The following is a 25,372-nucleotide window of genomic DNA, read 5'->3' as shown; positions in this document are numbered from 1 at the left end:
AGGGAGGGAGGGAGGGAGGGAGGGAGGGAGGGAGAGATGGAGGAGGGAGGGAGGGAGGGAGGGAGGGGTGGTATAGTGTTTGTGAAAAGTGCCATGACTGAGCCGGGCGATGGTGGCGCACGCCTTTAATCCCAGCACTCTGGAGGCAGAGGCAGGCGAATCTCTGTGAGTTCGAGACCAGCCTGGTCTACAGAGCTAGTGCCAGGACAGGCTCCAAAGCCACAGAGAAACCCTGTCTCGAAAAACAAAAACAAAAAAAAACAAACAAACAAAAAAAAAAGGTGCCATGACTGAACCACAAGCAAGGCTGACCTTTTTGAGAGCTTCTCATGCGAGCTATGTGCTAGATGTCTGCACACAACGTGTGTTCTCATTATAAGAACAAGATTATCATTTTTACTTTAGTTTAATGTTAGCATTGCATAGCTAAGACTTGTACAGAGTAGAATCTATATTTCTGTTAATCTTAAATGGATTCATTGACTTGTCTGAGGAGTTTCCATCTGTAAAATGAAGATTATTATCTCTAGCTTTTCCTCACATTAAATAATTGATATCAAAGCTTCTGACCCTTATAGGCACAGTCACTACGTAGCAATGTAGAATAGTCATTCTATAGGTGCTAAAGCATTACTTACATTGTTCTATTATTAAATAAAACTTGGGGAGTCAGATATGGGATAAAAACCTGATTGATCAGAGAAGCAGTAGAGAAGCAACCAAATGACCTCCTCCCTCCGTCCCTCCGTCCCTCCCTCCCTCCCTCCCTCCTTCTCTCCCTCCCTCTCTTTCTCTCCACTAATCTAAAAGGGCCCACGAATTTTTCTAAGCAACTCCCTACTACTTCCTGTGTTTCTCTATATGTATCCTGGGTCCTCCAAAACCTCTATGGTTAATTATGGTCAGCTAGTCACTAATTCTGCCCTCTAATTCAAAGTAAACTTTATTGTCAGTCTGAGTATCAATGTGAACAAATACCCTACAACATTTCTCCCTTTTTGTCTAAATAAAAAGGAAAGGTTTTAACTTAACAGAGTAAAATTATATATAATAAAAATTATCACGTATGAATTACATTCACAATGTTCAGTCCAATTTATTTGGCAAATTTGGAGAAAATACTCCATTATCTATCCTGTCTTGGTGAGTTCAAAGTTTTGTCTCTAATTCACTTTCTTTCTTTAAAAAATATTTATTTATTTATTATGTATACAACATTCCGTCTGTGTGTATGCCTGCAGGCCAGAAGAGGGCACTAGACTCCATTACAGATATGAGACACCATGTAGTTGCTGGGAATTGAACTCAGGACCTTTGGAAGAGCAGGCAATGCTCTTAACCACTGAGCCATCTCTCCAGCCCTCTTTTGTGAGTTTCTTTTCTGAGTTTGGTAACATGGAAAACTGTATAACTATATAGTCTTTAACGTCATCAAGGATCAGAGGAGGATATAATATCACCTGAGTAAACAGGAAGAGCAGAGCAAACAACTTCCCAAACTATAGAAATGAGAAGCATCTAGCTGCCTGGACAATTACCCAAGTTTCCTCTGCAACATTGGGGCATCCATCTTCAGCTTACACGCCTAGAATACCAGGCAGACTTTCATGTGAAGCAGGAATTTTGAAAGACTATCCTACCATGTCTTGGAAAAGTTCAGCAGTCGCCTTCTTTTGTCTCATGCTTGTCCAATTTGGACAGCATACTGTCAGCAGTCGAGGCAAGGCCATATATTATTAAAACATCTTAAATGTCATATTCTGTGTATCTCTGAGGTAATTTGAAGACCATCTACCTAAAATATATATTTGACCTTGAAAACATCCCTAACATGGCTACAAATTTGATTGTTATAGATAAATAACTACTAACCTGCATTTCTTTATTATCCTAATTAGCTTGTGATAATAACTTTTTTTTCTAAATGTTTATTTATTATGTGCTCAGTATTCTGCTTGCAGCACCAGAAGAGGGCCCCAAATCTCACTACAAATGGCTTGGAGTCCCCACGTGGTTGCTGGGAATTGAACTCAGGACCTTTGGAAGAGCAATCAGTGCTCTTAACCTCTGAGCCATCCCTCCAGCCATGTGATAATAACTTTTAAGAACTAGAACTTGCCTAAAGAATGGGGACCTTGGGGAGGATTGAAGGTGGAAGGGTAGAGGGAGGGAGGGGAGCAGAGAAAAATGTAGAGCTCAATAAATATCAATAAAATAAAATAAACTTAAAGAAAAAAGAAATGCAATATTTTAAAACCTGTGAGCATGTCAGATGAGGTCATTTTGATGAGTGCTGCTCAAATACATATGATGACAGAGTAGTTCAGTGACGTTTTCTTAGTTCTTTATAGAAATACATTTATCAACAAAGATGAAATTTTATTATCTATTTGATTCTACTAGTTTCATTTTGTTTTTATAATTTAATACTTAAGTAAGTCCAATATAAATTCATTTAACTAAAATGTGAAAGTATTGGGGAGATGACTCAGAGCATGTATTACTCTTGCAGAGGGCCTGAGTTCAAGTTCCAGCATCTACACCAGGTGGTTCAGAACCACCTGTAATTTCAGCTCCAACACCTCTGGCCTCTGCAGGTACCTACAATCACATGCACACACCACACACACAATTTTAAAAAGGCAAGTGAAATTCTAGAATACTATCTCATAGAACACCAGTCTTTTGTATTTTACATCCAGAATGTTTCAACATTACCTCAAAAACAATTAATATTTAATATTTTAGCTTTCAGTAAGCCTTACAAAATGAGACTAACTTCTCATCAACATAAACTTAAGAAAACTGAACATGTCAGTGACTTCACACAAAACCCCAGTATCATAACATCGATCCATGAGATGTCTCATCTTACCTCGTCTCCCTTCAAAACCTCAGTGCCATCAAATTCCCGGGTCTGGTTTGTTTTTACTGACACTTCTCTCTCTAGGCTGGCTAACTTCTCCTTGGTCTCCTGAAGTTCCTCAGCCTTGGCCTCTTTTTTACGAGAAATGATGGATGCCTAATTGAATATTTAAAGAGAATAAAATAAGAAATGCATTCAGTTTTCTGTTATCTTGTGAAATTATCTACTTTTTGGAATTTTTAGCAATATAAAATTTCAGTATCAAATTTGCTGTTCTTTTTTTTTTGGGGGGGGGAGTTCAAGACAGAGTATTTTGCCTTTAATCCCAGCATTCAGAAGGCAGAGGCAGGCGGATCTCTGTGAGTTTGAGGCCAGCCTGGTCTACAAGAGCTAGTTCCAGAACAGGAACCAAAAAGCTACGGAGAAACCCTGTCTCAAAAATCAAAAAAAAAAAAAAAAAAAAAAGTCTATTTTCTTAGTATAACCTATAAGTAAAAAGGGAAGCAATGAAGGAGCGTCTTCCCATCTGCAAGTATTCCAGGTTAACAGACAAGGGAGTGAAGCAGCACTCTGTGTGGAACTGCGGTGTAGGCAGGTAATATAAATAGAAACTTTGGTCCAAGCCGAGGCAGAGCTCATATAGTGGAGAAAGGCGAGTATCCCTCAAGATCAAAGTGCCCAGCATCTCCTATATCCAACATTGTGTTGATGCTATTAATTAATTCCAACAGACAAGAAGCAGAATTTGAAAGTTGGAACCTGTATATTATGTAATTATATCTCTTGGGAAATGGGTAGCAAAATTACAGTCAACAAATCAATTCTTTTTGGTTTGTCTTGTTTTTTTGGCTTTTCAAGACAGGGTTTCTCTGTGGAGCTTTAGCATCTGCCCTGGAACTCACTCTGCAGACCAGGCTAACCTTGAGCAAACAGAGACTCACCTGCCTTTGTCTCCCTGATTGCTGGGATTAAAAGCGTGCACCACCACCATCTGGCAACAAATCAATACTTTAATCTGAGAGTGTACACATATTTTGGCTGTATTTTGACTTACACCTCCTAACATAAACTTGCCATTTAGAAGACAGAATTTCACATTCACAGACATTGGCACACTGCATTTCAAACTCGGCCTTCCTGGTGTCTGCTACTTCTTTGTTATAACATGGGGATTAGCACTGACAGAAACGCCTTTGTTCTTTACTTCCTCTTCACCTTTCAGATAACACAGCCTTCCCCATAAACTACAGACTTCAGTGTGGGAGCCAGAGAAAGGCCTTACCTGTTGCCTATACAGTGAGAGCTTGCCTTCAATTGGCTCATTTCTCATCATTTTCTTCTCAATCAACTGATTGATCTCTGTGTTTATTTCATTGACCTAAAAGACCGTAAACATGAGACATGTTAAAACTCTCCCTATGAGAGCCAGGAGTGGTGGTGTGTAACTGAAACTCCAGCACTTGGGAGGCTGAGGCAGGAGGATAGGTACTTCAAAGTCAGTTTCTACTATATAGTGGAATCCTCTGAAAAAAACCAACTGACTGACCAATCAAACAGACAAGCATACAACTCTCCCCATGATTACGCAAACTAGTGACCTCAGTAGTGTCTCCAGGACACACTCAGCTTGAGTTTATAGTTTTTACCACTTCTGAAGTAGGAGCACAACATTCTAGAATTTTCACTGAGACAGCTCATCAGCAGAGTGTCAGCTCTTAGCCCAGGCTAGCTCTAGAGCCACGAGTAGGAACAGTGCAGGTATTCTTCACAAAACAGACAGAGTTGGGAACTAGAAGACCTTTACTTACTTTAGACTCAAGTTCTAGAAGGTCAGAGTGGCCCATAGCTGGCTCAGAAACCACTTTTTGCAAAAAATGTAATTCCTTTTTCTTGCTTTCTAATTCTTTTGGAAATTTTTCAGTGACCATGTATGAATTAAATTTTATCTCCTCCTCTAGCCTCTTCATTAAGCCTTAAAAAAAAAAAAAGGAAATGTAAGTTAAGCTCCAGCCAGGCATACACATAGAATCCCTGTCTTGAAAAACTAAAAAAGAAGACAGGTTAGCCCAACAGTGTGTGTGGTGCTTCATGAGCAGGCAGAGACGGGGGTGGGGTTAAAGCTCTCCATGCAGCACTTACAGAGTGCAGTAAAAGTTCACAGAAGTCCTTCCAGGTTAACTAGTATGACCACAGATCACAATTTACATAGAGGAATATTTAGAGAATTATAATAAAAGTGATATTATGATCGTTTTAACTTCATAACCTAACTCCTTAAATCACAACATACATACAAGTAACAGCTGCAGAATCAAAACTACCACTGTTCTTTGCCTTCTCAGTATTTAAGAAGCCAGTGAGCCAAATAAAAACACAAATGAAATCTATCCTAGGTCCTCTCCTATATAACAGACATTTTAATCTTTCTTTTCTTTTGTTGTTTGTTTGTTTTTTGAGTTGGTGTCTCTATACAGTCCTAGCTGCCCTGGAACTCACTCTGTAGACCAGGCTAGTCATGAACTCACAGAGACCCATTGGCCTCAGCCTCCTGAGTGCTGGGATTAAAGGTTTGACTGGCTTCTTTTTTTTTTTTTATGGTATCTCTACTTCTAATATCTCATAAACAGTAACACATAATAATTTGTCAGCATCAAACCAGTGAAGAAGATGCTAGGGGTCAACAAATTTAGATCCAAACAGAGAAAGTGAGTGCTCACTTCCATAAATATCTTACATTTGGTTGCTTTTGATTTTCCCCAAGTATTAGTTTATAGTAAATGTTTTTAAGATTTAATAGTTTTCTCACTTTAGCAAATGTACAACTATACACAGATTTTCAGTGAATAATGGTTTTATTGTAAATCCCCAGCCTGGAGAGATTTATATAGTTTATTTCTGATCTTTGCATTACACATTTACAAATTCTGGCTTGACTTTTAAAAACGATTAAGTTTCCAGCTTAAGTCATCTATGGATGAAGACTGAATGATAAATATGGCCCAAAGCTTTAAAATTATGTATTTTTAGTTCTGTTGTACAAATAGAACATGCAAAATTTTATTAATGCAAATCCACAAATTTCCCATTCATTCTTTTAATGCTCCCGCCCCACCCCTTCGGAGAAGAAGGTTAATGAAGAGCGGTCCACTCAGGCACTCATTCCCGGGCATTTTCTCACTAAGTCTACATCCCTTCTTCTTTGGCTATGTGAAGACCTTCATCCCCAGGCACTTACACACTTCCCATAACAGGTGCATGGAATCAAAGCCTAAAATAATTTTTGAATATAAAATTCTTAAATATTTTTCTATTCTAAAAAGTTTTGAAAACACTACCACTACAATGACAAAAAGCAGCTGGATGACTGACTGCTTGGAGAAAGGGGAGGGTCCTGAGACACAGTTCAGGGTAAGCAGCATGTCTGCTATCTTCATCAAAGGCTGAGGGCAGTCAGGGACTAGAGCTCAGACCTAAGACTGTCTGACGAGCATGCATGAGCTGTGAGCAGGGAAGCCCAGGGAAGCCCAGGGAAGCCCAGGCACCATTTCCTGCCCACTTACAAAGTGTATGCATTATATATAATATTTTATTTTAATCTAGATTTTCAGCCATTTTCCTGACTTGATTTTTCCTCCCTGCCTGTGGAAAAGATTGCGTTCTTTTTACTCAAGCTTATGACTCAACTTCCACCTCCTGTTGCTTAGCAGTTTACTAGACATTGTCCTTTAGAAGCACACCCTGCAGTGAGGCTCCTTAAACTGGAAGATAAACAACCCAAAATAGCTTCAGGATGTTCCTGAAACTGATCAGATTTACTAGGCCCCTCCCTCCCAAAAAAAGCAATAAAGCTGCTGAGAGTTACTCTTAGATTAGTTGTGATGGCTATTCTTGGTTGTCAACCTAGCTATATCTGATATAACTAGAACCCAAAATATAGGCCATACCTATGAGGGATTTTATCTTATTTTGAAGTAGGAAGATCCACTTCTGATCTGGACACTGAGGTAGGAAGATATGCCTTTATTGCAGATCTTTTTTTTTTTTTTGAATATGATGTTTTATTAAAAGGGAGGGAAGAGAGAATGAGAAAGGACAGAAAAACAAAGAGACAGAGGGGGGCGGAAGAGGAGATGGGAGAGGAGAGGCCAAGACCGGCTAGCTTGGGTGGGAAGAGAGAGATCAGGTGTTATTCCAGATCTTTTGAGCTGGAGAAACCCACTCTGATCTGGGTCACATATCCTGCTGGAAGTCTAAATAAGGACAAGGAAGAAGTTTTTGTTCTTTGCCTGCTTGCTCTCACCTTACTAGCAAGCCCTTTCTTTCACTGGCGTTAGAACCTACTTCTTTGGGATTCCAGCATATAGTGATGACCAGCTGGGATATCAGCCTTGTGAACAACTACTGAATTCTTGGACTTCCCATTCACAGCTGGACCACAGCCTGTAAGTCATTCTAGTAAAGTCCCTATTTTTTTTTTTTTCGAGACAGGGTTTCTCTACAGCTTTTGGAGCCTGTACTAGAACTCACTCTATAGACCAAGGTGGCCTCGAACTTACAGAGATCTGCCTGTCTCTACCTCCCAACTGCTGGGATCAAAGGTGTACACCACCACTGCCCAAAAATTTAAATCCCCTTTCTATATACACACACACACATTCATGTACTCATTCTATAAGTTATATTACTCTAGAGCAGTGGTTCTCAACCTGTGGGTTGCAACACTTTCTGGGGGTCACACATCAGATATCCTGCATTTCAGATATTTACACTATAATTCATAACAGTAGCAAAATTACAGTTATGAAGGAGCCATAAAATAATGTTATAGTTGGGGCCCCACAGCATGAGGACTGTATTAAAGGGTTGCAGCACTAGGAAAGTTGAGAACGACTGCTCTAGAGAACCCTGACTAATGCAGTGGCCAAGCTGCAGAGACTGAGACAGACCAGCTGCCTGGAAGGAGAAGCTCTCCCTCGCTTCCTGGAGGAAGTTTAGAACAGAGTCACTTGGAAAGGACACTCGCCAATCTGTTGAGCTGCCTGCAGGCTGTGGAGGTTCTGCAGGTTCCCAGTTCTGTGAGCTGGAGTGGGCTGTGGTGATGCAGCTGTCTTTGAGTCATTTCTGCTCCTGTAAGTAACCCTTCACTCATATTCCTCTTAAGCAACCTCAATAAAACTCATGGTTTGGTGTCCTTGTTTTAGTCCACCGTGGGCTCCCTAGTCTGGACGTGCCATCTCCCCAGGACAAGTGTATGTCACAACACCTCCCAACTACTAAAGCAGAGTATTTAGTAAATTTTTGTACACACAAATTACTTTTTGATATTAATCATTTAATAGCTGTAATTCAGTGGAGTCTTTTGAGCATTCATCTTCCTTTTATAATAGAAACACATAAAGAACACGTCCCACATAAAGACAAAAATCTTCCTGCTGAAAATTACCATATGAAAAAGTAAAATTTAGTAAACAAAGAACTAAAGGTCACCAGTACCTAAATGTGTGCTTACTGCTTAAACTGGAATTTAGATTGAGATGAGCAAGAGGTGATTTGGAAAGCCGGAAACTAGACGTATGAGTTACTCATCTTGTAAATAGGAGTTCTGTACTCCTATCTTTTTTTCTGAAGTGTTTATTTTATGTGTTAGGGTGTTTTACCTGCATTCTATGTCTGTGCACCACATATGTTTAGTGCCCATGGATCAGGGAAGGACATCTGATCCCCTGGAGCTAGAGTTACAGATGTTGTAGGCTGTCATGGGGTGCTGGAAACCAAGCCTGGGTCCTCTGCAAGAGCAGCCATTTTAACTAATGAGCCAGCCCCTGTATTATCTCCTTTAATACCTCTATTGAGCTAGCATTTTCAACCATTTATAGGTATAATTCAGTGGTTTCAGTATATAAGCAGGTTTCCACCACCAGAACAGTTGTTAGGTCACTATTATCAGCTCCCAAAGAAGTCTCTAAATTCACAGGTATTTACTTGGACTTCTCCCAACCACAGTTTCTTCTACTGAGTTGATTTCTATCTATGAATTTTCTTATTTTAGATATTTCTTATAAATAGTACTGTACAATATTGTGGTCTTTTATGGCTGATTACTTACAGTTACGTTTTTGAGGCTCATGTATGTCATAAGTATATATTAGTACTTCATTCACTTTGGTGGCAGAATAATCTTCCAATGTATGGATATGCCATATTTTGTTAGTCCATATACATTAGTTTAGGAACAGGTGGTTCCTGCAACTCTTTTGCTTCTCACAAATAATGCTACTATGGGCATGTCTGTTCCAGTTTCTGTATGAATAGGTGCTTCAGATCTCTTAGTATGTGCCTAAGATTAGAGGGTGTAGTCAGGAGTTGGTGGGCCGGCTCATTTAGCAAAAGTGCTTGCCTACAGGTCTGATGACCTGAGTTTCACCTCTGGAGTCCACGTGATGGAAGGAGAAAAGCAACTCCCACGGTTGTCTTCTGACCTTCACACTCACACCGTACACCTGTGCCCACTCACAGATAAATGTTGAAAGACGGAAATAGAAGTTCACATGGTGACAAATTTTAGTATTTTTGATAAGTTTTCAACTATTTTTCAAAGCAGTTATATCCTTTACATTTCCACAAACAAATATGAGAGTCCAAATTTGTGTACATTTTTGCCAACACACCTGTCATTCTATGTGTATGTACTATCCATAGATTACTATCCCTCCCTTAGCTAGATGATTACATTGTAATATTTCTCTAACACAAATGAGAGCTTTATATTGTTTTTAGCTTGGCTAATCTCCTTGCTGATGTGCAAGAACATTTTCAAAATGCCTGGGATGGGTTTAAGTGGGTTATGAGAACAATTCATCTGTGCAAAGCTATATAGAACTCAGCTAGGGACACCCGCATCATTAACCCTGTAATTCTACAAACCAGACCATAGAAAACATTCAGACTGAGGTCCAGGATCTGATTTTTTTCTTTACAGCCCCGACAGGGATCTGTGCTTTTCCCTGCATCTTTCTCGCAGCGCCCACCCTAAGCACACAGGGGAGGATTTACTTCCACAGCTAATGTTACTTTTACACCTTGACTGAAATAGGAGGCAAAAAATGTTTTTGAAAACCCATGGATGGGGGCTGCGGAGATGGCTCAGAGGTTAAGAGCACTGGTTGCTCTTTCAGAGGTCCTGAGTTCAATTCCCAGCCACCATAGGGTGGCTCACAACCATCTGTAATGAGATCTGGTGCCTCTTCTGTATGCAGGCAGAAAACCCATGGATATTTTTATTGATTCCTACTGATCAGCTAGGAAATAATGCTCCAAAATGGTGAGATAATTAATTCCCACTAATCACTTTAAGAAATATCCTGGTGTAAATTACTATTTTCTAACCTTCTACATCATGTAATAACTTCACTTATGGGCTGGAGAGATGGCTCAGTGGTTAAGGGCACTGACTGCTCTTCCAGAGGACCTGGGTTCAATTCCCAGCACCCACATGGCAGCTAACAACTGTCTATAACTCCAAGATCAACAGCCTCACACAGACATACATGCAGGCAAAGCACCAATGCACATAAAATAAAAATAAAGAAAAGAAATGTTAAAGAAAAAAGCCACAGGGAATCATAAAAACATCTAAATAAAGTTCACTTACTTTCAGGCTTCGCATCTGCTGCTGCATGCCGCATACTTTTCAGCTGGTTCTGCACTCTTTGCAATCTCTGCACCGCGTGAAATAGCTTTAAACAACAATTTGATTTAGTGAAACAATGTTCACATAGGCAAGCAATGGGGATACATGGGATTCTCACATTATAGAAGAAACAGGTAAATACTAAGAAAATAAGTACATTAAACTGGTCGGGTGGTGGTGGCGCACGCCTTTAATCCTAGCACTCAGGAGGCAGAGGCAGGTGGATCGCTGTGAGTTCGAGGCCAGCCTGGTTTACAAGAGCTAGTTCCAGGACAGGCTCCAAAGCCACAGAGAAACCCTGTCTTGAAAAATCAAAAAACTAGTTTTCTCAAATGTGTGTGTACCTGAGTGTGTGTGTGTGTGTGTGCCACTGCATGCAGGTGCCCACAGAGGTCTGAAGAGCCCATGGGATTAGTTATAAGAAGTTGTACGCCATCCTATGTGGGTAATGGGAACCAAACACAGATCTTCTGCAAGAGTATCGGGTGCTCTTATCTACTGAACCATCTACCTAGTCCCTCATACAAAATTTAAGACATGCTTCCACATTTTTCTTTAGTTGTTGTTTCAGTTGGTGATTAAAGAAAAATCTTTGTGGCTGGTGTGCCTATAATCCCAGCACTCAGGAGGCAGGAAGATTTCTGTGAGTTCAAGGCCAGTCTACATACCAAACTCCAGGACAGCCAGGACTACATAAAAAGACCCTGCTTCCAAAACTAACCTAACTAACTAACTAACTAACTAACTAACTAACTAACTAATCACTAGAGAGATACATGCAGAGCCTTTCCTGTATAGCGTGGTTTCCTTGGCCTTGGGAGATGTTACTATTCTCAGTACTTTACAGCATCAGAGAATGACATTAAATAGCCACTGGAGACTCAGAAAACAGAGCTCACCGCTGCAGGGCAGCTGCTGTGGTGCCAAGTCAAGCTCCCATGGAACTAAATCACTCAGCTGCCAGTTTAAATTGGCAATTTAGAAATTACACTGATTTGAAATATATTTTTAAAGATTAAGGCAGATTTTAATAAATTAAAGTAAAATTTTCAGACCAAATAATTTCTCCTTTAAGGTGAAGTTTAAAAACACGACAGTGTGGGTGATTCTGAGGACTCAGAGTATTTTTAATTAAGAGTATTTTGTGACATTGTCAACGGCAGCAACAGCTTATTTGGGGCTCCATACTATGTGGTTAAGTATGGACTGTAGTTGACTCATGCTGTTCCTACACAGCAGAGAATTATTATACTGTGCAGCAGGAAGATTAGCTGCTAGTGGAACAGAATCTTTACAGAGCACCCTACATCTAAGGCACTAAAAATGCTCTTTTGGTTTCAGAGATCACAGGACCCTGCACATTTTACTCCAGTGGCAAATAAGCAAATCATGCCTCAAAATTAAAAGTAAAATGAAAGCTGGGAATATAGCTCAATTGCAGAGTGCTTGTCTAGCATGTGCTTTAGGTTCAATCCTCAAATACTGCAAAAGGGAAAAACAAAGGGAAAGAAAGAAAAAACAGTTGTCCTGACTAGGAATAAAGCTCAGTCACATAGTACCTGTGCAGCACGAGCAAGGCCCTGGTTTGATTCCCAGCAAAACACACACACACACACACACAGAGTTCTAAAGAAAAAGAGTAGGTCCATCATGCTGCCAAGAGGAAATACGAAATTCTAAAATTCATATATATATATATATACATATATGTATGTATATATATATTTAATTACTAAGAGGAGCTACTTCTGTGATCCTGAGTATAAACTTTTTGTGGATACCTGATTCTTTTGTTCCTGTTTCTGTTGTGCAAGAAATTCTTCTCTCTCTTTCTCAACCCGAAGCTGTCTTGCTATTTTAAGCATCCGCTGATGATTCTGAACAGTCTCCACCTACAGTAAAGGAATAAGTAGTACATGTTACTGTCACATTTGAGGAAGGCATTAGCAAGTCATGTGACTCCCACATCCACTCATCATTTCCTTTTGGTAAACAGTACTCCCCGAGATGACAGCCAAGCTTTCAACTCCAGGTCCTTGAAAGTTTTGGGCTACTGCCTGGGAGATTCCCTTTCCCCAGTGTTACTTGAGTCCATCCTCCCCTGGATGCCCATGCCTGACTTAATCTTTATTTGCATTCCTAAATCTCTGCCAGTCCTTGGGACTCACTGAAGTCTATGGGGCTAATTCTTGACTTACCCTTTTCTTCAAACGTTCAACTCTCTTCATGAGTTGGTCTTTTTCTTCTTCCATTGCGCTGATGTCCTAAACAGTAGTAAAGAGGCCATTAAAAACACTCTCAGTCTACAGGTTTGAGGTGGGTTTTGCACAAGCCCTGCTCTACTATCCCATCACAACCAGAGCAGCAAGAAACAAAGATCCTCTTTTGATTTAAGGGCATTTAGAATTTAAGGGCAGTGTAATTTAGAAATTACACTGATTTGAAATATATTTCCATTTCCCCCGGGCTTTATGCAAGAGAATTTTTTTTGGCAGCTTGGCATTCATCTAGAAAAGCAACTAAAGCAGATGATAGCACAGCAAGGTAAAGCTGCCAGCCAGCACACTTGTGTTCTGATTCCAAATACAGCTACATGATTCTTCAAAAATCTTCCGTAATGAAATGTACATAGGCCTAAATACATGAACAGCTGCTGACATCCCATCTACTTTGTTAAATAACAAGCCATATATCTTGCTGATTTCTCATCAAAATTACTTTTAAGGTTATGGTGGGCTTTTGTTTGTTTTTGTTTCTTTTTTTTTGTTTGTTTGTTTGTTCACTTAAAGCCAGACTTTTCTATAAGGATTCTACTGATGCCGATGAAGCTCAAATTTGAAAGGATCTAAATGTCTGACAATGATTAACTACAGTGTAACAAAATGAAAGTCATTAGAAGAGTGTTTAATGAAATGGAAAAGGCATGAAATGACATTCCTTGAAAGAAGCAAATTACAATACTTAAATATAGCTCAATTCCAAGGGAAATTGTCAACAATAGGTACCTCAAGAGCATATGATTGTGAGTGAATTCTATTTCTTTTTTAACCATATTATCTCAATCTACTACAGAGAAGAGGTTCAAGAACATTTAGTAATAATGAATGAAATTAAAATCAGACTCTGCATTCTGAGTCATCATTCCCAGAGCACAGCAGAGGCTCTCTCACCAGGCCTTCTTATTGACCGGAGCTCAGCTCACCTTCCATTTCTAATCAACAAACTCCTATTGAGGGCCTGCCAAACGCCAGGCCCCGTGTCAGGCACTGGGAGGACAGTGGTGGAGATGCACAGGCATATCCCTTCCCTTCTTAGGGCTTCATGCATTTAGAAAGATAGAAATTAAGGCAATTATAAGGGCAATGAATGCCATAACAGGAAAAGAACTAGGGAAAGTGATCTATTTTGGGAGTCAGGGACGGCTTCCCTGAGGAAGAAACTTTGTTGTCTCTGATTTAATGAGAATATAAAGATAGCACTCATAACTCAGGAATTCTAAAAATACAAGACTCATGCAAGTCAGAATAGCAAGTGTTTAAGGAAAGTACCTAAACGCCTGGGCAGAAAGTAAAAAATATTTTTTGGAAAACATGTATTAAAAGCCCTAAAATAATTTATGTGCTTTAATAAGCAATTCTATATCTAAAAAATATTGCAAAGAAACTATCACAGCCATACAAAAATTATGTTGATAATCATGGCATTATTTATAATAGCAAAAAAATTAAGCCAAAACCTAAATATGATTAATGTATATGTACTATAGAAAACTAATTTGGACATTGCTATAATTTCATAGAAAGCTAACAATGAAAATACACTCACAAAGTAATAATTAAAAAGCAGCAAGGGGCTGGAGAGATGGTCCAGTGGGCTAAGAGCACATATGCCTGAGTTTGGCTCCCAGCATCCATGTTAGGTCACTTTTAATGCCTGTAACTCCAGCTCTGGGGGATCCAACATCCTTCTCTGGACTTTGCAGGCACATGCACTTACATGCACATACTCCCACACAGATACACACACGGACACATTTTAAAAATCATAAAAACAAGCCTTAAGAAAGCAGTGAGACCGTGGGAGTGGCTCAGATGGTAAAGCCTGCCTAGCAAACAAGAGGCAGGACCTGAGTCCCGTCCCATTCTCCAGCACCCGCACAGTAAGTGAGCATGCTAACACACACTTGCATTCCCAGCACTAGGGAGGTGGAAACGGGGGGTTCTCTGAGCCTGGCTGGCCAGACAGTTTCACCTAATTGATGAGCTTCAGGCCAATGAGAAACCCTGTCTCTAAGGAATAACGGCATCCTGATGATGACACCTGAGGTAGTCCTCGAGCCTTCATAAAGAAAGCAAGACGGGTAATAATGTATTGTGTGATCTCATATACACACAACACAACTTTTTCTTCTTTGTTCTTTTCTGCATTTTCTACATCATATATAGAACATATACCAAATAAAGAGTCAAAATGAAGTATTTCTAAATCCCAGCTAGGTGTCAACATGAAACATGAACTCACTGCCCTCACTGACTTTTTTCAGTAAAGAACTACAAAGGAAAAGCTGGGCATGACTGAGTGCGCCTGGAATTCCAGTACTGGGGTTAGACACAGACAGCTATCGCTGGCCAGTCAGGCTAACCTGAGCTTCAGGTTCAGTGAGAGATTCTGCCGCAAAAACTAATGTAGAAAGCAAAGGAAGATTCCAGACGTCTTTGGCCTCTATGCGCACACACGGACACATATGTACACACCACCAACTGATGTGCACACCAATACTAAAGCCCACAAATCACTCATTTACCATCACTAGTTTTCATACAGTTAAAATCAGCCTGGATTAACTAAAGTCAAACAATCTGAATAAGGTATCATTCAAGTCCAAATGGATATTTCTTTACCCTTCTTATTTCTGCTGTAGAAAATCCAGATGTTTTGAGCTGCTCACATTCTTTATGCAGAGTTTTAAAAGCTTCCATCAGCTCTTCATACTGAAAGAGGAAGTTAGCAGGTTACCAGTTATGACTACATCCAGTAGTGTTCTCTTCATCAAGCTGCCCACTAACTTGCTGCAATCACTTAAATCCTTAGAAAAATAACATTAAATGTTCTTAAAAGCAGTTACTGGAGCCAGACGGTAGTGGCACATGCCTTTAGTCCCAGTACTCAAGAAGCAGAGGCAGGCTGATCTCTGTGAGTTCGAGGCTAGCCTGGTCTACAAGAGCTAGTTCCAGGGCAGGCTCCAAAGCTACAGAGAAACCCTGTCTTGAAAAAAAAAAAAACAGTTACTGCCAGGTGGTGGTGGCACACAGGTTTAATCCTAGCACTCAGGAGATAGTGGATCTGTAAGTTTGAGGCCAGCCTGGTCTACAGGTCTACAAAGCAAATTTTAGGACAGGCTCCAAAGCTACACAAAGAAACCCTGCCTTAAAAAACAAAAAGCAGTCTCGATTACATAATGTAATTCTAGGCTTTTGAAGACTGAGGCAGAAGGATCAGGGGTGTAAGGTCAGAATGGGCTACATATCAAAAATCAAAAACAAAATCCTGCACATTCTTACAATCCATACAGCATATAAAAAACAAGATTTGCATGGTCTCCTCACTAAATACTTCTCTGGCTCCATTTCTGGCTCTTTTCTTTCTCACGATCTCAACTCTTGCTATGTTGTCCCTGGAACAGCCCTGGCTCCCACCTGCAGGTTACCTATCCTATTCCCTCTGAGAACACTTGCAACACCATCCCTGCTAACCTGGATAACAGATTCAGTCTGAGCATAGCTTACACTGTTCTCAGCGAAGCCTGCTTTGGCCCCTTGTCTATCAGAGTAGAGATCATGTCATAACAGAGTAGTTACTTGTCTGCCTCCCTCCAGGAAATAGCAATAGCCAGGAGGGCTGGAATGCATTTGGTATGAATACCTTCAGAACCCCAGGGCTTACTATAGGACATAATCCTCACAGGCGTGTAATAAACAGTAGTCAGATTAATGAAAAATACCATAGCTGTTACCCTAATTTTTAAATGAGCAGTAGTCTATGGTCTGAAAGTATAGCTCAGTGGTAGAACATGTACCTAACATGCATAAGACCCTAGGTTTAGGTGCTGGAGAGATGGCTGGGTGGTTAAGAGCACTAATAACTACTCTTTCAGAGGACCTGGGTTCAATTCCCAGCACCCACATGGCAGCTCACAACTGTCTGTAACTCCTAGATTTGACACCCTCAGACAGACATACATGCAAGCAAAACACCAATGCACATAAAATAAAAAATTACTTTTTTTAAAAAAAGACCCTGTTTAAATCTCTAGCACCACACAATACACATCACAGTATTTTTTAAATGATAACATCAAGAAATTAATATTTTTGACTGATCATATTCTATAAATCTACAAATCATTCATTCTAAAACTTTTCATTCAGAAAGACAACATTTTTCCTCTCCCTCCCCTCTATATGTATACATATATACACATACATATACTGGGTTTTCAAGATACTGTTTCTCTGTTTAACAGCCCTGGATGTCCTGGAACTCGCTCTGTAGACCAGGCTGGCCTCAGACTCACAGAGATCCTCCTGCCTCTGCTCCTGAGTACTAGGATTAAAGGTGTGCATCACCACCACCTGGCATCATTTTTATTAGTATCTTTGCTAAATGTGCTCTTTTTAAATACACATACCTCTCAGACACGCTTCAAGAACAACATCTTTATTGCCTTTTATCCCCTTAATTAGCTAAGTATATTAAGAGATACTATTAATAAACTTCCTCTAAAGGAATTATTGACATTACCAAAACATATCAAACAGATATCCAAAATGCAATCTTTTAAAATCACTGCTAGTGATCTATGCCATACATATGAACCCATGATGAAGGGGGTGAGAAGGGAGTAGAAATACTCCACACTTACATATCCCTGTTTTATCACATAAGTGCTTACTATGGCATTTGACCTATGTACATACAGCTGTGGCTTTAAGAGACCAATATTAACTTTACTTTTGATGACAGCTATAACAATACACAGATGAAAAATATTTGGTTGTTTTGATTCAGCCCAAATACTAAGCAACCAATATACAGAAGTCACTATACTAAATCCTGGAAGAAAACAAAGACAGACACACCTGTCTCCATGGACCTCATAGTCTACTGGAAAAGACAGAATTACAAACTTCATAACAAACTGACCCCAAAATCAATCTAAGTATAAAAAAAAATAAAATTCTTTGAAATCCAGCCTGGTTTCTCTGTTTCTGCCGTCTGTGGTCAGCCAGGTACTGACAAGAGGACCCAGGAATCAGACCTCAGTAATCAAGAGCTTAAAGAAAGATCCAAGGCCAGAAGCCAATGATGGTGAGAAAAATGCACTGCAAACATCCACTCTCTCTATCCTGAAAGAGCCGCAAGCCTGCATCAGCTGCAGGGCCCACAGTCTATCATTTGTCCTGGGTACTATCACGACAGCAGCTTCTCTCTCATTTCGATGGCAAACTGCATAATTACCTTGCTGATGAGCACAGTGCTCTGCAGTCTCCAGCCCAGGAGTCCACCTACCCAGAATGACCTAGTACAGAAAGCTCTTGACCATCCATTTCCTATCACCAATAGTATTTGTGTGTGAAAGTCACTGTTTAAGATATGACCACAGCTGACCATCAGCGGACACCATTTTCTTTGGTGTCACTTGGAACCCTAAAGTAACAATTAGAGAGAGATTATTACTGAAGCCAAGCAGCTTTGTCCACTATATGTACCTGTTTATTGGTGTCGGCCACAGTTTCATCTTGTAGAAATTCACTTGGCACCTCCAGTTTTATTAAAAAACGAGCTAAATATGCCCTTTTCTTTAGTTCATTACTCCTCTGAAGAAGCCAGTGGAGCACTGGGTAAATTACAGGTTTACTTCCAATCACCAAACCTTGACGAAAGGTACTCCTAAGAAGAAAACACACCGCAGATGCAGTCAGCATAACTGGAAAAGACAGCCTTGATTCACAGCGTAACTTACAGGGTCCTTATTGCTTTACAGAACTACTTTTAAAATATGGACACGAGGCTAAAGTCAGTCTTACATTAGTCAGAAAACTAAATCCTCAATATGTTACTAAAGTATCCAAGAAGTTGTCTTGAAAAAAAATTAAGTATCTGGACAGTGGTGGCGCACGTCTTTAACCCCAGCACTCGGAGGCAAAGGCAGGTGGATCTCTGTGAGTTTGAGGCCAGCCTGGTCTACAAGAGCTAGTTTCCAAAGTAAAGCCTTAATTCTTAATGCTGGCTGGGCATCATTTAAGTTGTTTTGGTTTCTTAAGATTTTTATTTATATGTATGTGTATATTAGTGTAAGTACATGCTGTGTGTGCAGGTGTGTGTGTGTGCGTGCACACACACATGTGTGTGTGTGTCTGCCCTGAGAGGCCAGAGAGGGAATTTGATACCTGGAGCTGGAGCTGCAGATGATTGTGAGCCACTAAACTCAGGTCCTCTGAAGGAGCAGCAAACATTATTAACCACTGACCATTTTCCAGCCCCAGAGTTATTTTATCTAGAATGGCATAAATCACAAAATGGTATTTGCCTGACTTTTTTGGCCAGAGGGGAAGAACTGACCCACTTAAGACTTTCTAACACAGCATTCGAAGGATTAAAATGGTTTTCAAATTCTGTAATGTCCTAAGGCAATCAGAAGAGGGAGGGCCAGGTGTTCCCTAAAAAGACCAAGGATAGCATCTGGAGATTTGAGCTTTAAAGCACGGCTTTAAGAAAACATGATATATGAGCAGATTCTTACATGTCTGTAGCATTTCCTGGAGGTTTGTACTTAAGGATACCAAGAAGGTTCAACATTCGCTTGGCTGTCTGCTCTGGCATCTCCTCTCTGATATCAACATCTTGCTAACAAATAAATAAATTGAAAAATATGTCATTGTTGTATATTTAACAAAGAAAAATATTTAAACTCATTGACAAGCTTGTTCTGGCAGAGCTAACAGGCACAATGGTCTCTTCATAAAGCAGAGTAAGTGCAGGGCTCCGATTCCAAGTGAGGGAGCACATAAGTCAGGTCAGGATTCACGTTTAGAAAGTCAAGCTTCACAGAAAGTGGATAAAAGACATGAACTAACCTGCGATACAATAAAACCTTTTGAAAAATGCATCTTTATTCCAGGACCAAAGCTATTTGTGTCTAAAAGTAGAGAAATAATGTCTAAATAAGGTTTGAATAGAAAATTGAGGGGCCAGCGAAATGGCTTAATGGGTAAAGGGGTCTGCCACCAAGCCTGGCAACCCCAATTTGATCGCAGGGACTCACATGGTAGAAGGAGAGAACTGATGCCTGAAAGTTGTCCTCTTTCTTGGGTTTGATAAGCATGTACATGTCCACACACAAGCACACTAAATAAATAAAATGTAAAAAAAAAAAAAAAAAAAAAAAAAAAAACCACTTTTTTTCGTAGACAACTGAAATGTGCGTTAGCAGAGATCATTTACTATTGCTTTACAAGCAGGGTAAACAAGGCCTGAGGAGGGCTTTGCAGACCCACAATAGTTAGAGGCAAAGGCAGGCTGTCCTAACAGACTTTTCATTACAAAGAAGGAGAAAATTTAGCCACTTCTTTAATCCCAGAACTCAGGAGGCAGAGGCAGGCAGATCTCAGTGAGGCCAGCCTGGTCTACAAAGTGAGTTCCAGGACAACCAAGGCTGTGTTAAAAAACAACAACAACAAAGCAAACAACAACAACAAAAAACTAATAAAAAATGAAACTGAAGAGAAAACTTACCTTGGGGTCGATCTCAGCCAGAACATCATTGAGAACTTGTAATAGTTGCATTGGTCCCAGAGAATCAAATGTGATTAAATTATAGTTCTTCTTAAAAGGCTCCTTATTGAGGCTATCCACGATGAACTTGATTTGGTCACTCATGATTAAGTCTTTTATAGCTTAAAACTAAAAAGTGGGGGAAAAAAAGAGGAAAGGGAATTCCTTAATCTTGATAGCTAAAGAAAGTGCTGGGAGAGAATCAGAATTAAGTTTATAGGAAGTAGGCAGAGGGGTACAGAGAGGTCTGTACAGCATACAAAATGTGGGGGAAAGGCCAGTTTGTTGGAAGAAATCAAACTATGAAATTTCTTATGGAATCTATATGTGCTGTTAACATTTAATATTGACTGCTTTTGTACACACATCAGCTCTGGCAGCAGTCACCTGGACATGGTCCACTTACACTAAAGCCTCTCCAGTCCAGCTACACAGTTTTTACCCTGGGTTAAAGAAAGAATTACAGGCAAAGCCTCTCCAGTCCAGCTACACAGTTAAAGAAAGAATTACAGGCAAAATTTAGTTTTTGTTTTAAATTGGTAACTCACATTAAATATCAGATTTTTATGGTAACAATCTAGATCGTGTTCCTTTTGGCAAGCAGATCTGGCGACCCAGAGCCCGTATTTGTGCTTAGCCTCACCCTCAGAGTGCAAGCAGGGCCCACACACCACATACAGCCCAGGTGAGTTCTCTAGTGCTGTCCAGGTCTCCAGCAAACGCTCTCCATCCATTGCTATTACTGGATTAGCCTGGGAGAAGACAACTCTGGGTAATTCAGGCCTGGTTTCCTTTTACCTCCAAGGAGGAAACCGTCTCCAGCGTTTGTCCGCCACCTCTCACCCCAAATCACTCGTAAGCTCTCTTTCCTATGGACTGAAGGCTGATCCTCTATGATCTAGCTCAGCCTCTCACTCTGAAGCCGGCCCAGTCACTGCTCCCTTCCTCCACCTACTTTTCTCTGCCTGCCAGGATTGCTTCCCTTGTTTGGGTGTGACTCTCACCAACCTCAGGTTCAAGTTATCTCAGGAAACCCTCAAGTTCTGCAGCAAAGAAACAGAGTCTGCCCTCCACCCCCACCATATGGTCTACTCGGCTTTCCTTAGGCTACTTTTTTATGTTGTTCTACTTTCCAAGGTGTACATTGTTTCTTGCTTTGCAAAACTGTACTTTCCATGAGGAATCACATTTCCATTGTGAATACACATTGAGCTGGAAACAATGACTTCTACTAGACTGAATGAACTCCTTCATAGGCCTCAAGCCAAAAAACAAAACAAATAAAATAAAAAAAAATAAAACACAGAAGCCTAAGTCAAGAGAAAATAAGGCCATTATGAAAGACTATAACCTTAAAAAAAAAAACTGAGTTTCTGGGACTGGAAAGAGCACTCGGCAGTTAAGAGCACTGGTTGCTCTTGTAGAGGACCTGGGGTTTGGTTCCCAGCACCCACGTGGTGGCTCACAACCATCCCTAACTTCATTTCCAGGGAATCTAACATCCTCTTCTAAACATCACGGGCATCAGTATGCATGTGGTGCACATACATACATACAGGCAAAACATACACCTAAAATGAATATTTTAAATTATTTTTTAAATTCTAAACTAAAAAAATATGTATCTGATTCAACTGCTGAAAAGGCTTTAGCACAGAAAATTGTTTACTAAAATGAACTGGGCTGGGGACGTGGCATAGTTGGTCGAGGGCTTGCCTAAAATGTAGGAAGCCCTGAATTCAACTCCTAGCACTGACTAAACTGGATGTGGCTGCACATGGAAACAGGACAATCAGAGTGCAAGGTGGGCCGGGCAGTGGTGGCGCACGCCTTTAATCCCAGCACTCGGGAGGCAGAGGCAGGCGGATCTCTGTGAGTTCGATGCCAGTTCAGTCTACAGAGTGAGTTCCAGGACAGGCTGGCTCCATAGCTACTGGGAAACCCTGTCTCAAAAAATAAAACAAAAAGAAGTACAAGGTGACCCTTGTACTCAGTGAGGTCAAAGCAGTGTAGGCCACTTGAGACCGTGTCAAAACCATGTTTGAAGATGAAGATAGCATAGTGGCACCCATTATGCATAACTAATATATGGCAACCAAAAAAACTTTTTTAAAGAAAGAAATCGGTTGGGGTTCCCGCACCCCAGGTCGCCCACCAGCTTTCAGAGGACAAAGATGTTCTTGAACAGGTAGGCTGTCGGTGCCCGGCGGGCGCTGCGCACTAAAATTAGCAAAAGCAATTACTATCCCTCTTCCAGCGCAACTGGCCGCGCTAATTCACCAGCACTCACCCACAGCAGCACCCAGGGGGCCGGGGCAAGAATTAAAACCAGGACACGCGTTTTATCTGGCACAAGTCGGGGCGGCGTGCGCAGGCCCACTGGCTCCCGCGAGTCCCAGGAACAGAGTCCGGGGCCGAGGGGGGCCAGGGACCCCGCTCCCGCCAGGCCCCACGCGGCCGACCCCTGATCAGGCCCTGGCGCCGCCACCGGCCGGGAGCGGGCGCAGTTCGAGGGGACTGGGGGTTCTCCGAGTTTCCGACCGCGAGTTGGCGGGGTTACCTCAAATTCTCCTCACGAAACCACTTCCCCACCCCTCGGGAGGCACCGGGGCGCTAGCGGGTTCCTAGAGACCGCTCCTTGGCAACGGTTGCCATGCGGTGACGTCACTTCCCATGGTTTTAGGGCGCACACCGGGGGCGGGGCCTCGGGCTGGGAAGCTGGACCTGTTGCCTGCAGTTCTGAATCACTGCAGAAAGCCTGGGGTGTCCCGGGCTGCCGGTCCCACTCTGGGCGATAAATCGCCGTCGCGATCCCTCTACAGTTCACACTTGACAAAGTACTTAGCCTGTGCTATTTGCGTGTGCTGTTTCATACATTTATTTACTTACCAAACTTGAGGCCACTACTTCTTTGAAGCAGGGCTAGATGGGGTTTGGGGTCAAGAAGCACTCACTGGGCGTGGTTTTCAAGTTTAGGTTTTCGATGTAAGTATCTCCAGATTAAACCATGCATGAGAACAATTATAGAGTATAGATTAAGAGACGCATGGAGGGAGAGACAGACAGGCAGACTGACAGATAAATGGAGCCCTACTCTGAAAACTGGGTTAGTTGATCAGCCATCCTTGGAGAAACTTACCACAACCTAAAACTAACGAATGATAAATTAGACCTTTCTTATATGCCCCACACTGCTCACTGCAATTAGAGAATTCAATAGAGAACAAGACCCAGCGGGGTTCTGTCCCCGTAGGAGTGAGGGGGTAAGACAGACGGCAAATAGGCCAGGACTGAGAGACATGTAGCAAAATGTTCTGGTGATGATGAAGCCCAGATGACGAGCCCCGCGCTTCCTGGGGGACAGGGAGGGCTGAAGGAGCCATACTGTCAAACCTCCACCCGAAAGAGCCATATTAAGGCCCCGTAAAAGAATCTGGTGAGACGGCTCAGCTGGTAAAAGGTGCTTGGCGGGAACCACAGAAAAGGAGACAGACTACCTGTCGATAGACCGAAGGGAAAACGGATTCCTCTCTGGGACGCCGTAAGATAAAACCTTGGTGGAAGTCACCTAGGAAGACATTCCCGATCACAGATTCACAACAGGCAGTTGCTGATTCTGTCTGAAGCAAGCTAGCCCCTCCCACCCCACTCCCCAGATGCCAGGTCAAGTCTTGCGTGTAATCTCCCAGTGGCACCTTTTAACTGAACTGTATTTGAGATTTTTAATAGATTCTAACCCTATGTGACAATAGTTCTGAAGGCTTGTCACTTCTACGTCACCCCCTCCCTTCTTCTACCTCCTCTCCTCCCACTCCGCCTCCTCTTCTACCTCTACCTCTTCTTGTTAACCTTGCGCATGCTAGGAAGGTACATCGTCACCCTTTCTTTTAATTTTTATTATATCATTTATTTATTGTGTGTAGGAGGGCCCACCCCACTGCGGGCAAGGCCATCCCTGGGCATGTGGGCCAGGAGGAGCAAGCCAGTGCGATTCCTGCTTCAAGCTCCGGCCTTAAACTCCTGCCTTTACTTCCTGACAATGGACTGTGATCTCTAAACCAAGCAAACCCCTTTCTCTCCAGTTTGTTTTTGGTTGTGGTATTTCATCACAGTCACAGAAAAGCAAATTAGAGCAGGTGGTTAGATACTGTGTACTTGTGAAGTTCAAGGATAACACTACCTTCGGGTGTGACTTATTGTAAGCGCTCACTGTCAGCTTGACTTCCTCCCTCCACCTCTCTGGCTCCTCTCCACTTTGCTCTGAATGGGCTGCTAGCAGTGACAGCCTCGTGTTACAGAACGGTCCCAGAGCAGACTCTCGTCGGCACAAAGTCCGTCAGACAGCTGCACACTCTCACTTTCATGTTTGGTTTACGTGTACAGGTGTTTCCGCCTGCATGTGTACGCCGCATGCATGCAGTGCCCATGGAGGCCATAAGGGGCATCAGATTCGTGGAAATCGAGTTACAGATGGTTGTAACGTGGGGTGTGTGTGTGTGTGTGTGTGTGTGTGTGTGTGATGGGAATCAAACTTGGGTCCTCTGGAAGAGCAGCAAGTGCTCTTACCTGCTGAGCCATCTCTCCAGCTCCTAGACAATTTCCTTTTTAAATTTTTAAAAAATTCTTTGGCCGCCGGGCAGTGGTGGCGCACGCCTTTAATCCCAGCACTCGGAAGGCAGAGGCAGGTGGATCTCTGGGAGTTCGAGGCCAGCCTGGTCTACAAGAGCTAGTTCTGGGACGGGCACCAAAGCTACAGAGAAACCCTGTCTCGAAAAAACAAAAAAAATTCTTTGACCATATTTTATTTTGCTAAATCACCTGTGCTAGCCTTGAATTTTCAGTCTTCCTGTCTTGGGCATGCTGAGTAGCTGGGATTACAGGTGTGCACCACCATGCCACACTCCATCCTGTGTGCTTGGTTTTTTTGAAACAGGGTGTTTAGTATATAGGCCAGACCGGTCTGGAACTCACTGTGTGGCCCA

At 41.7% G+C, this 25,372-nt stretch overlaps 1 protein-coding gene across 5 annotated transcripts in view; it reads right to left on the bottom strand.

Annotated features, from left to right (window-relative positions):
• The window catches only part of Ift81 (intraflagellar transport 81), an 85,531-nt gene extending 62,478 nt beyond the window's left edge, over positions 1–23,053 (bottom strand). For 2 of the 5 annotated variants that reach the window (XM_050146488.1, XM_050146487.1), the window contains exons 1-11: positions 22,681–22,944; positions 20,352–20,519; positions 19,360–19,463; positions 18,326–18,506; positions 15,458–15,547; positions 12,755–12,820; positions 12,338–12,448; positions 10,518–10,602; positions 4,675–4,838; positions 4,149–4,244; positions 2,876–3,022 (exon numbers count right to left, since the gene is read on the bottom strand). In XM_050146488.1, the coding sequence (XP_050002445.1) occupies positions 2,876–3,022; positions 4,149–4,244; positions 4,675–4,838; positions 10,518–10,602; positions 12,338–12,448; positions 12,755–12,820; positions 15,458–15,547; positions 18,326–18,506; positions 19,360–19,463; positions 20,352–20,495 (1,188 nt within the window). In that variant the 5' untranslated portion in view covers positions 20,496–20,519; positions 22,681–22,944. The other 3 variants (XM_050146490.1, XM_050146489.1, XM_050146491.1) reach the window with 3 other exon arrangements.
• Between the last annotated feature and the right edge of the window lie 2,319 nt (positions 23,054–25,372).

Source organism: Alexandromys fortis, unplaced genomic scaffold, assembly GCF_014885135.2.
Source record: "Alexandromys fortis isolate MF-2015 unplaced genomic scaffold, M_Fortis_MF-2015_v1.1 scaffold_56, whole genome shotgun sequence".
Taxonomy (NCBI): domain Eukaryota; kingdom Metazoa; phylum Chordata; class Mammalia; order Rodentia; family Cricetidae; genus Alexandromys; species Alexandromys fortis.
The sequence above is the reverse complement of the archived record's forward strand: the minus strand, read 5'-3'. Positions and strand labels throughout refer to the sequence as shown.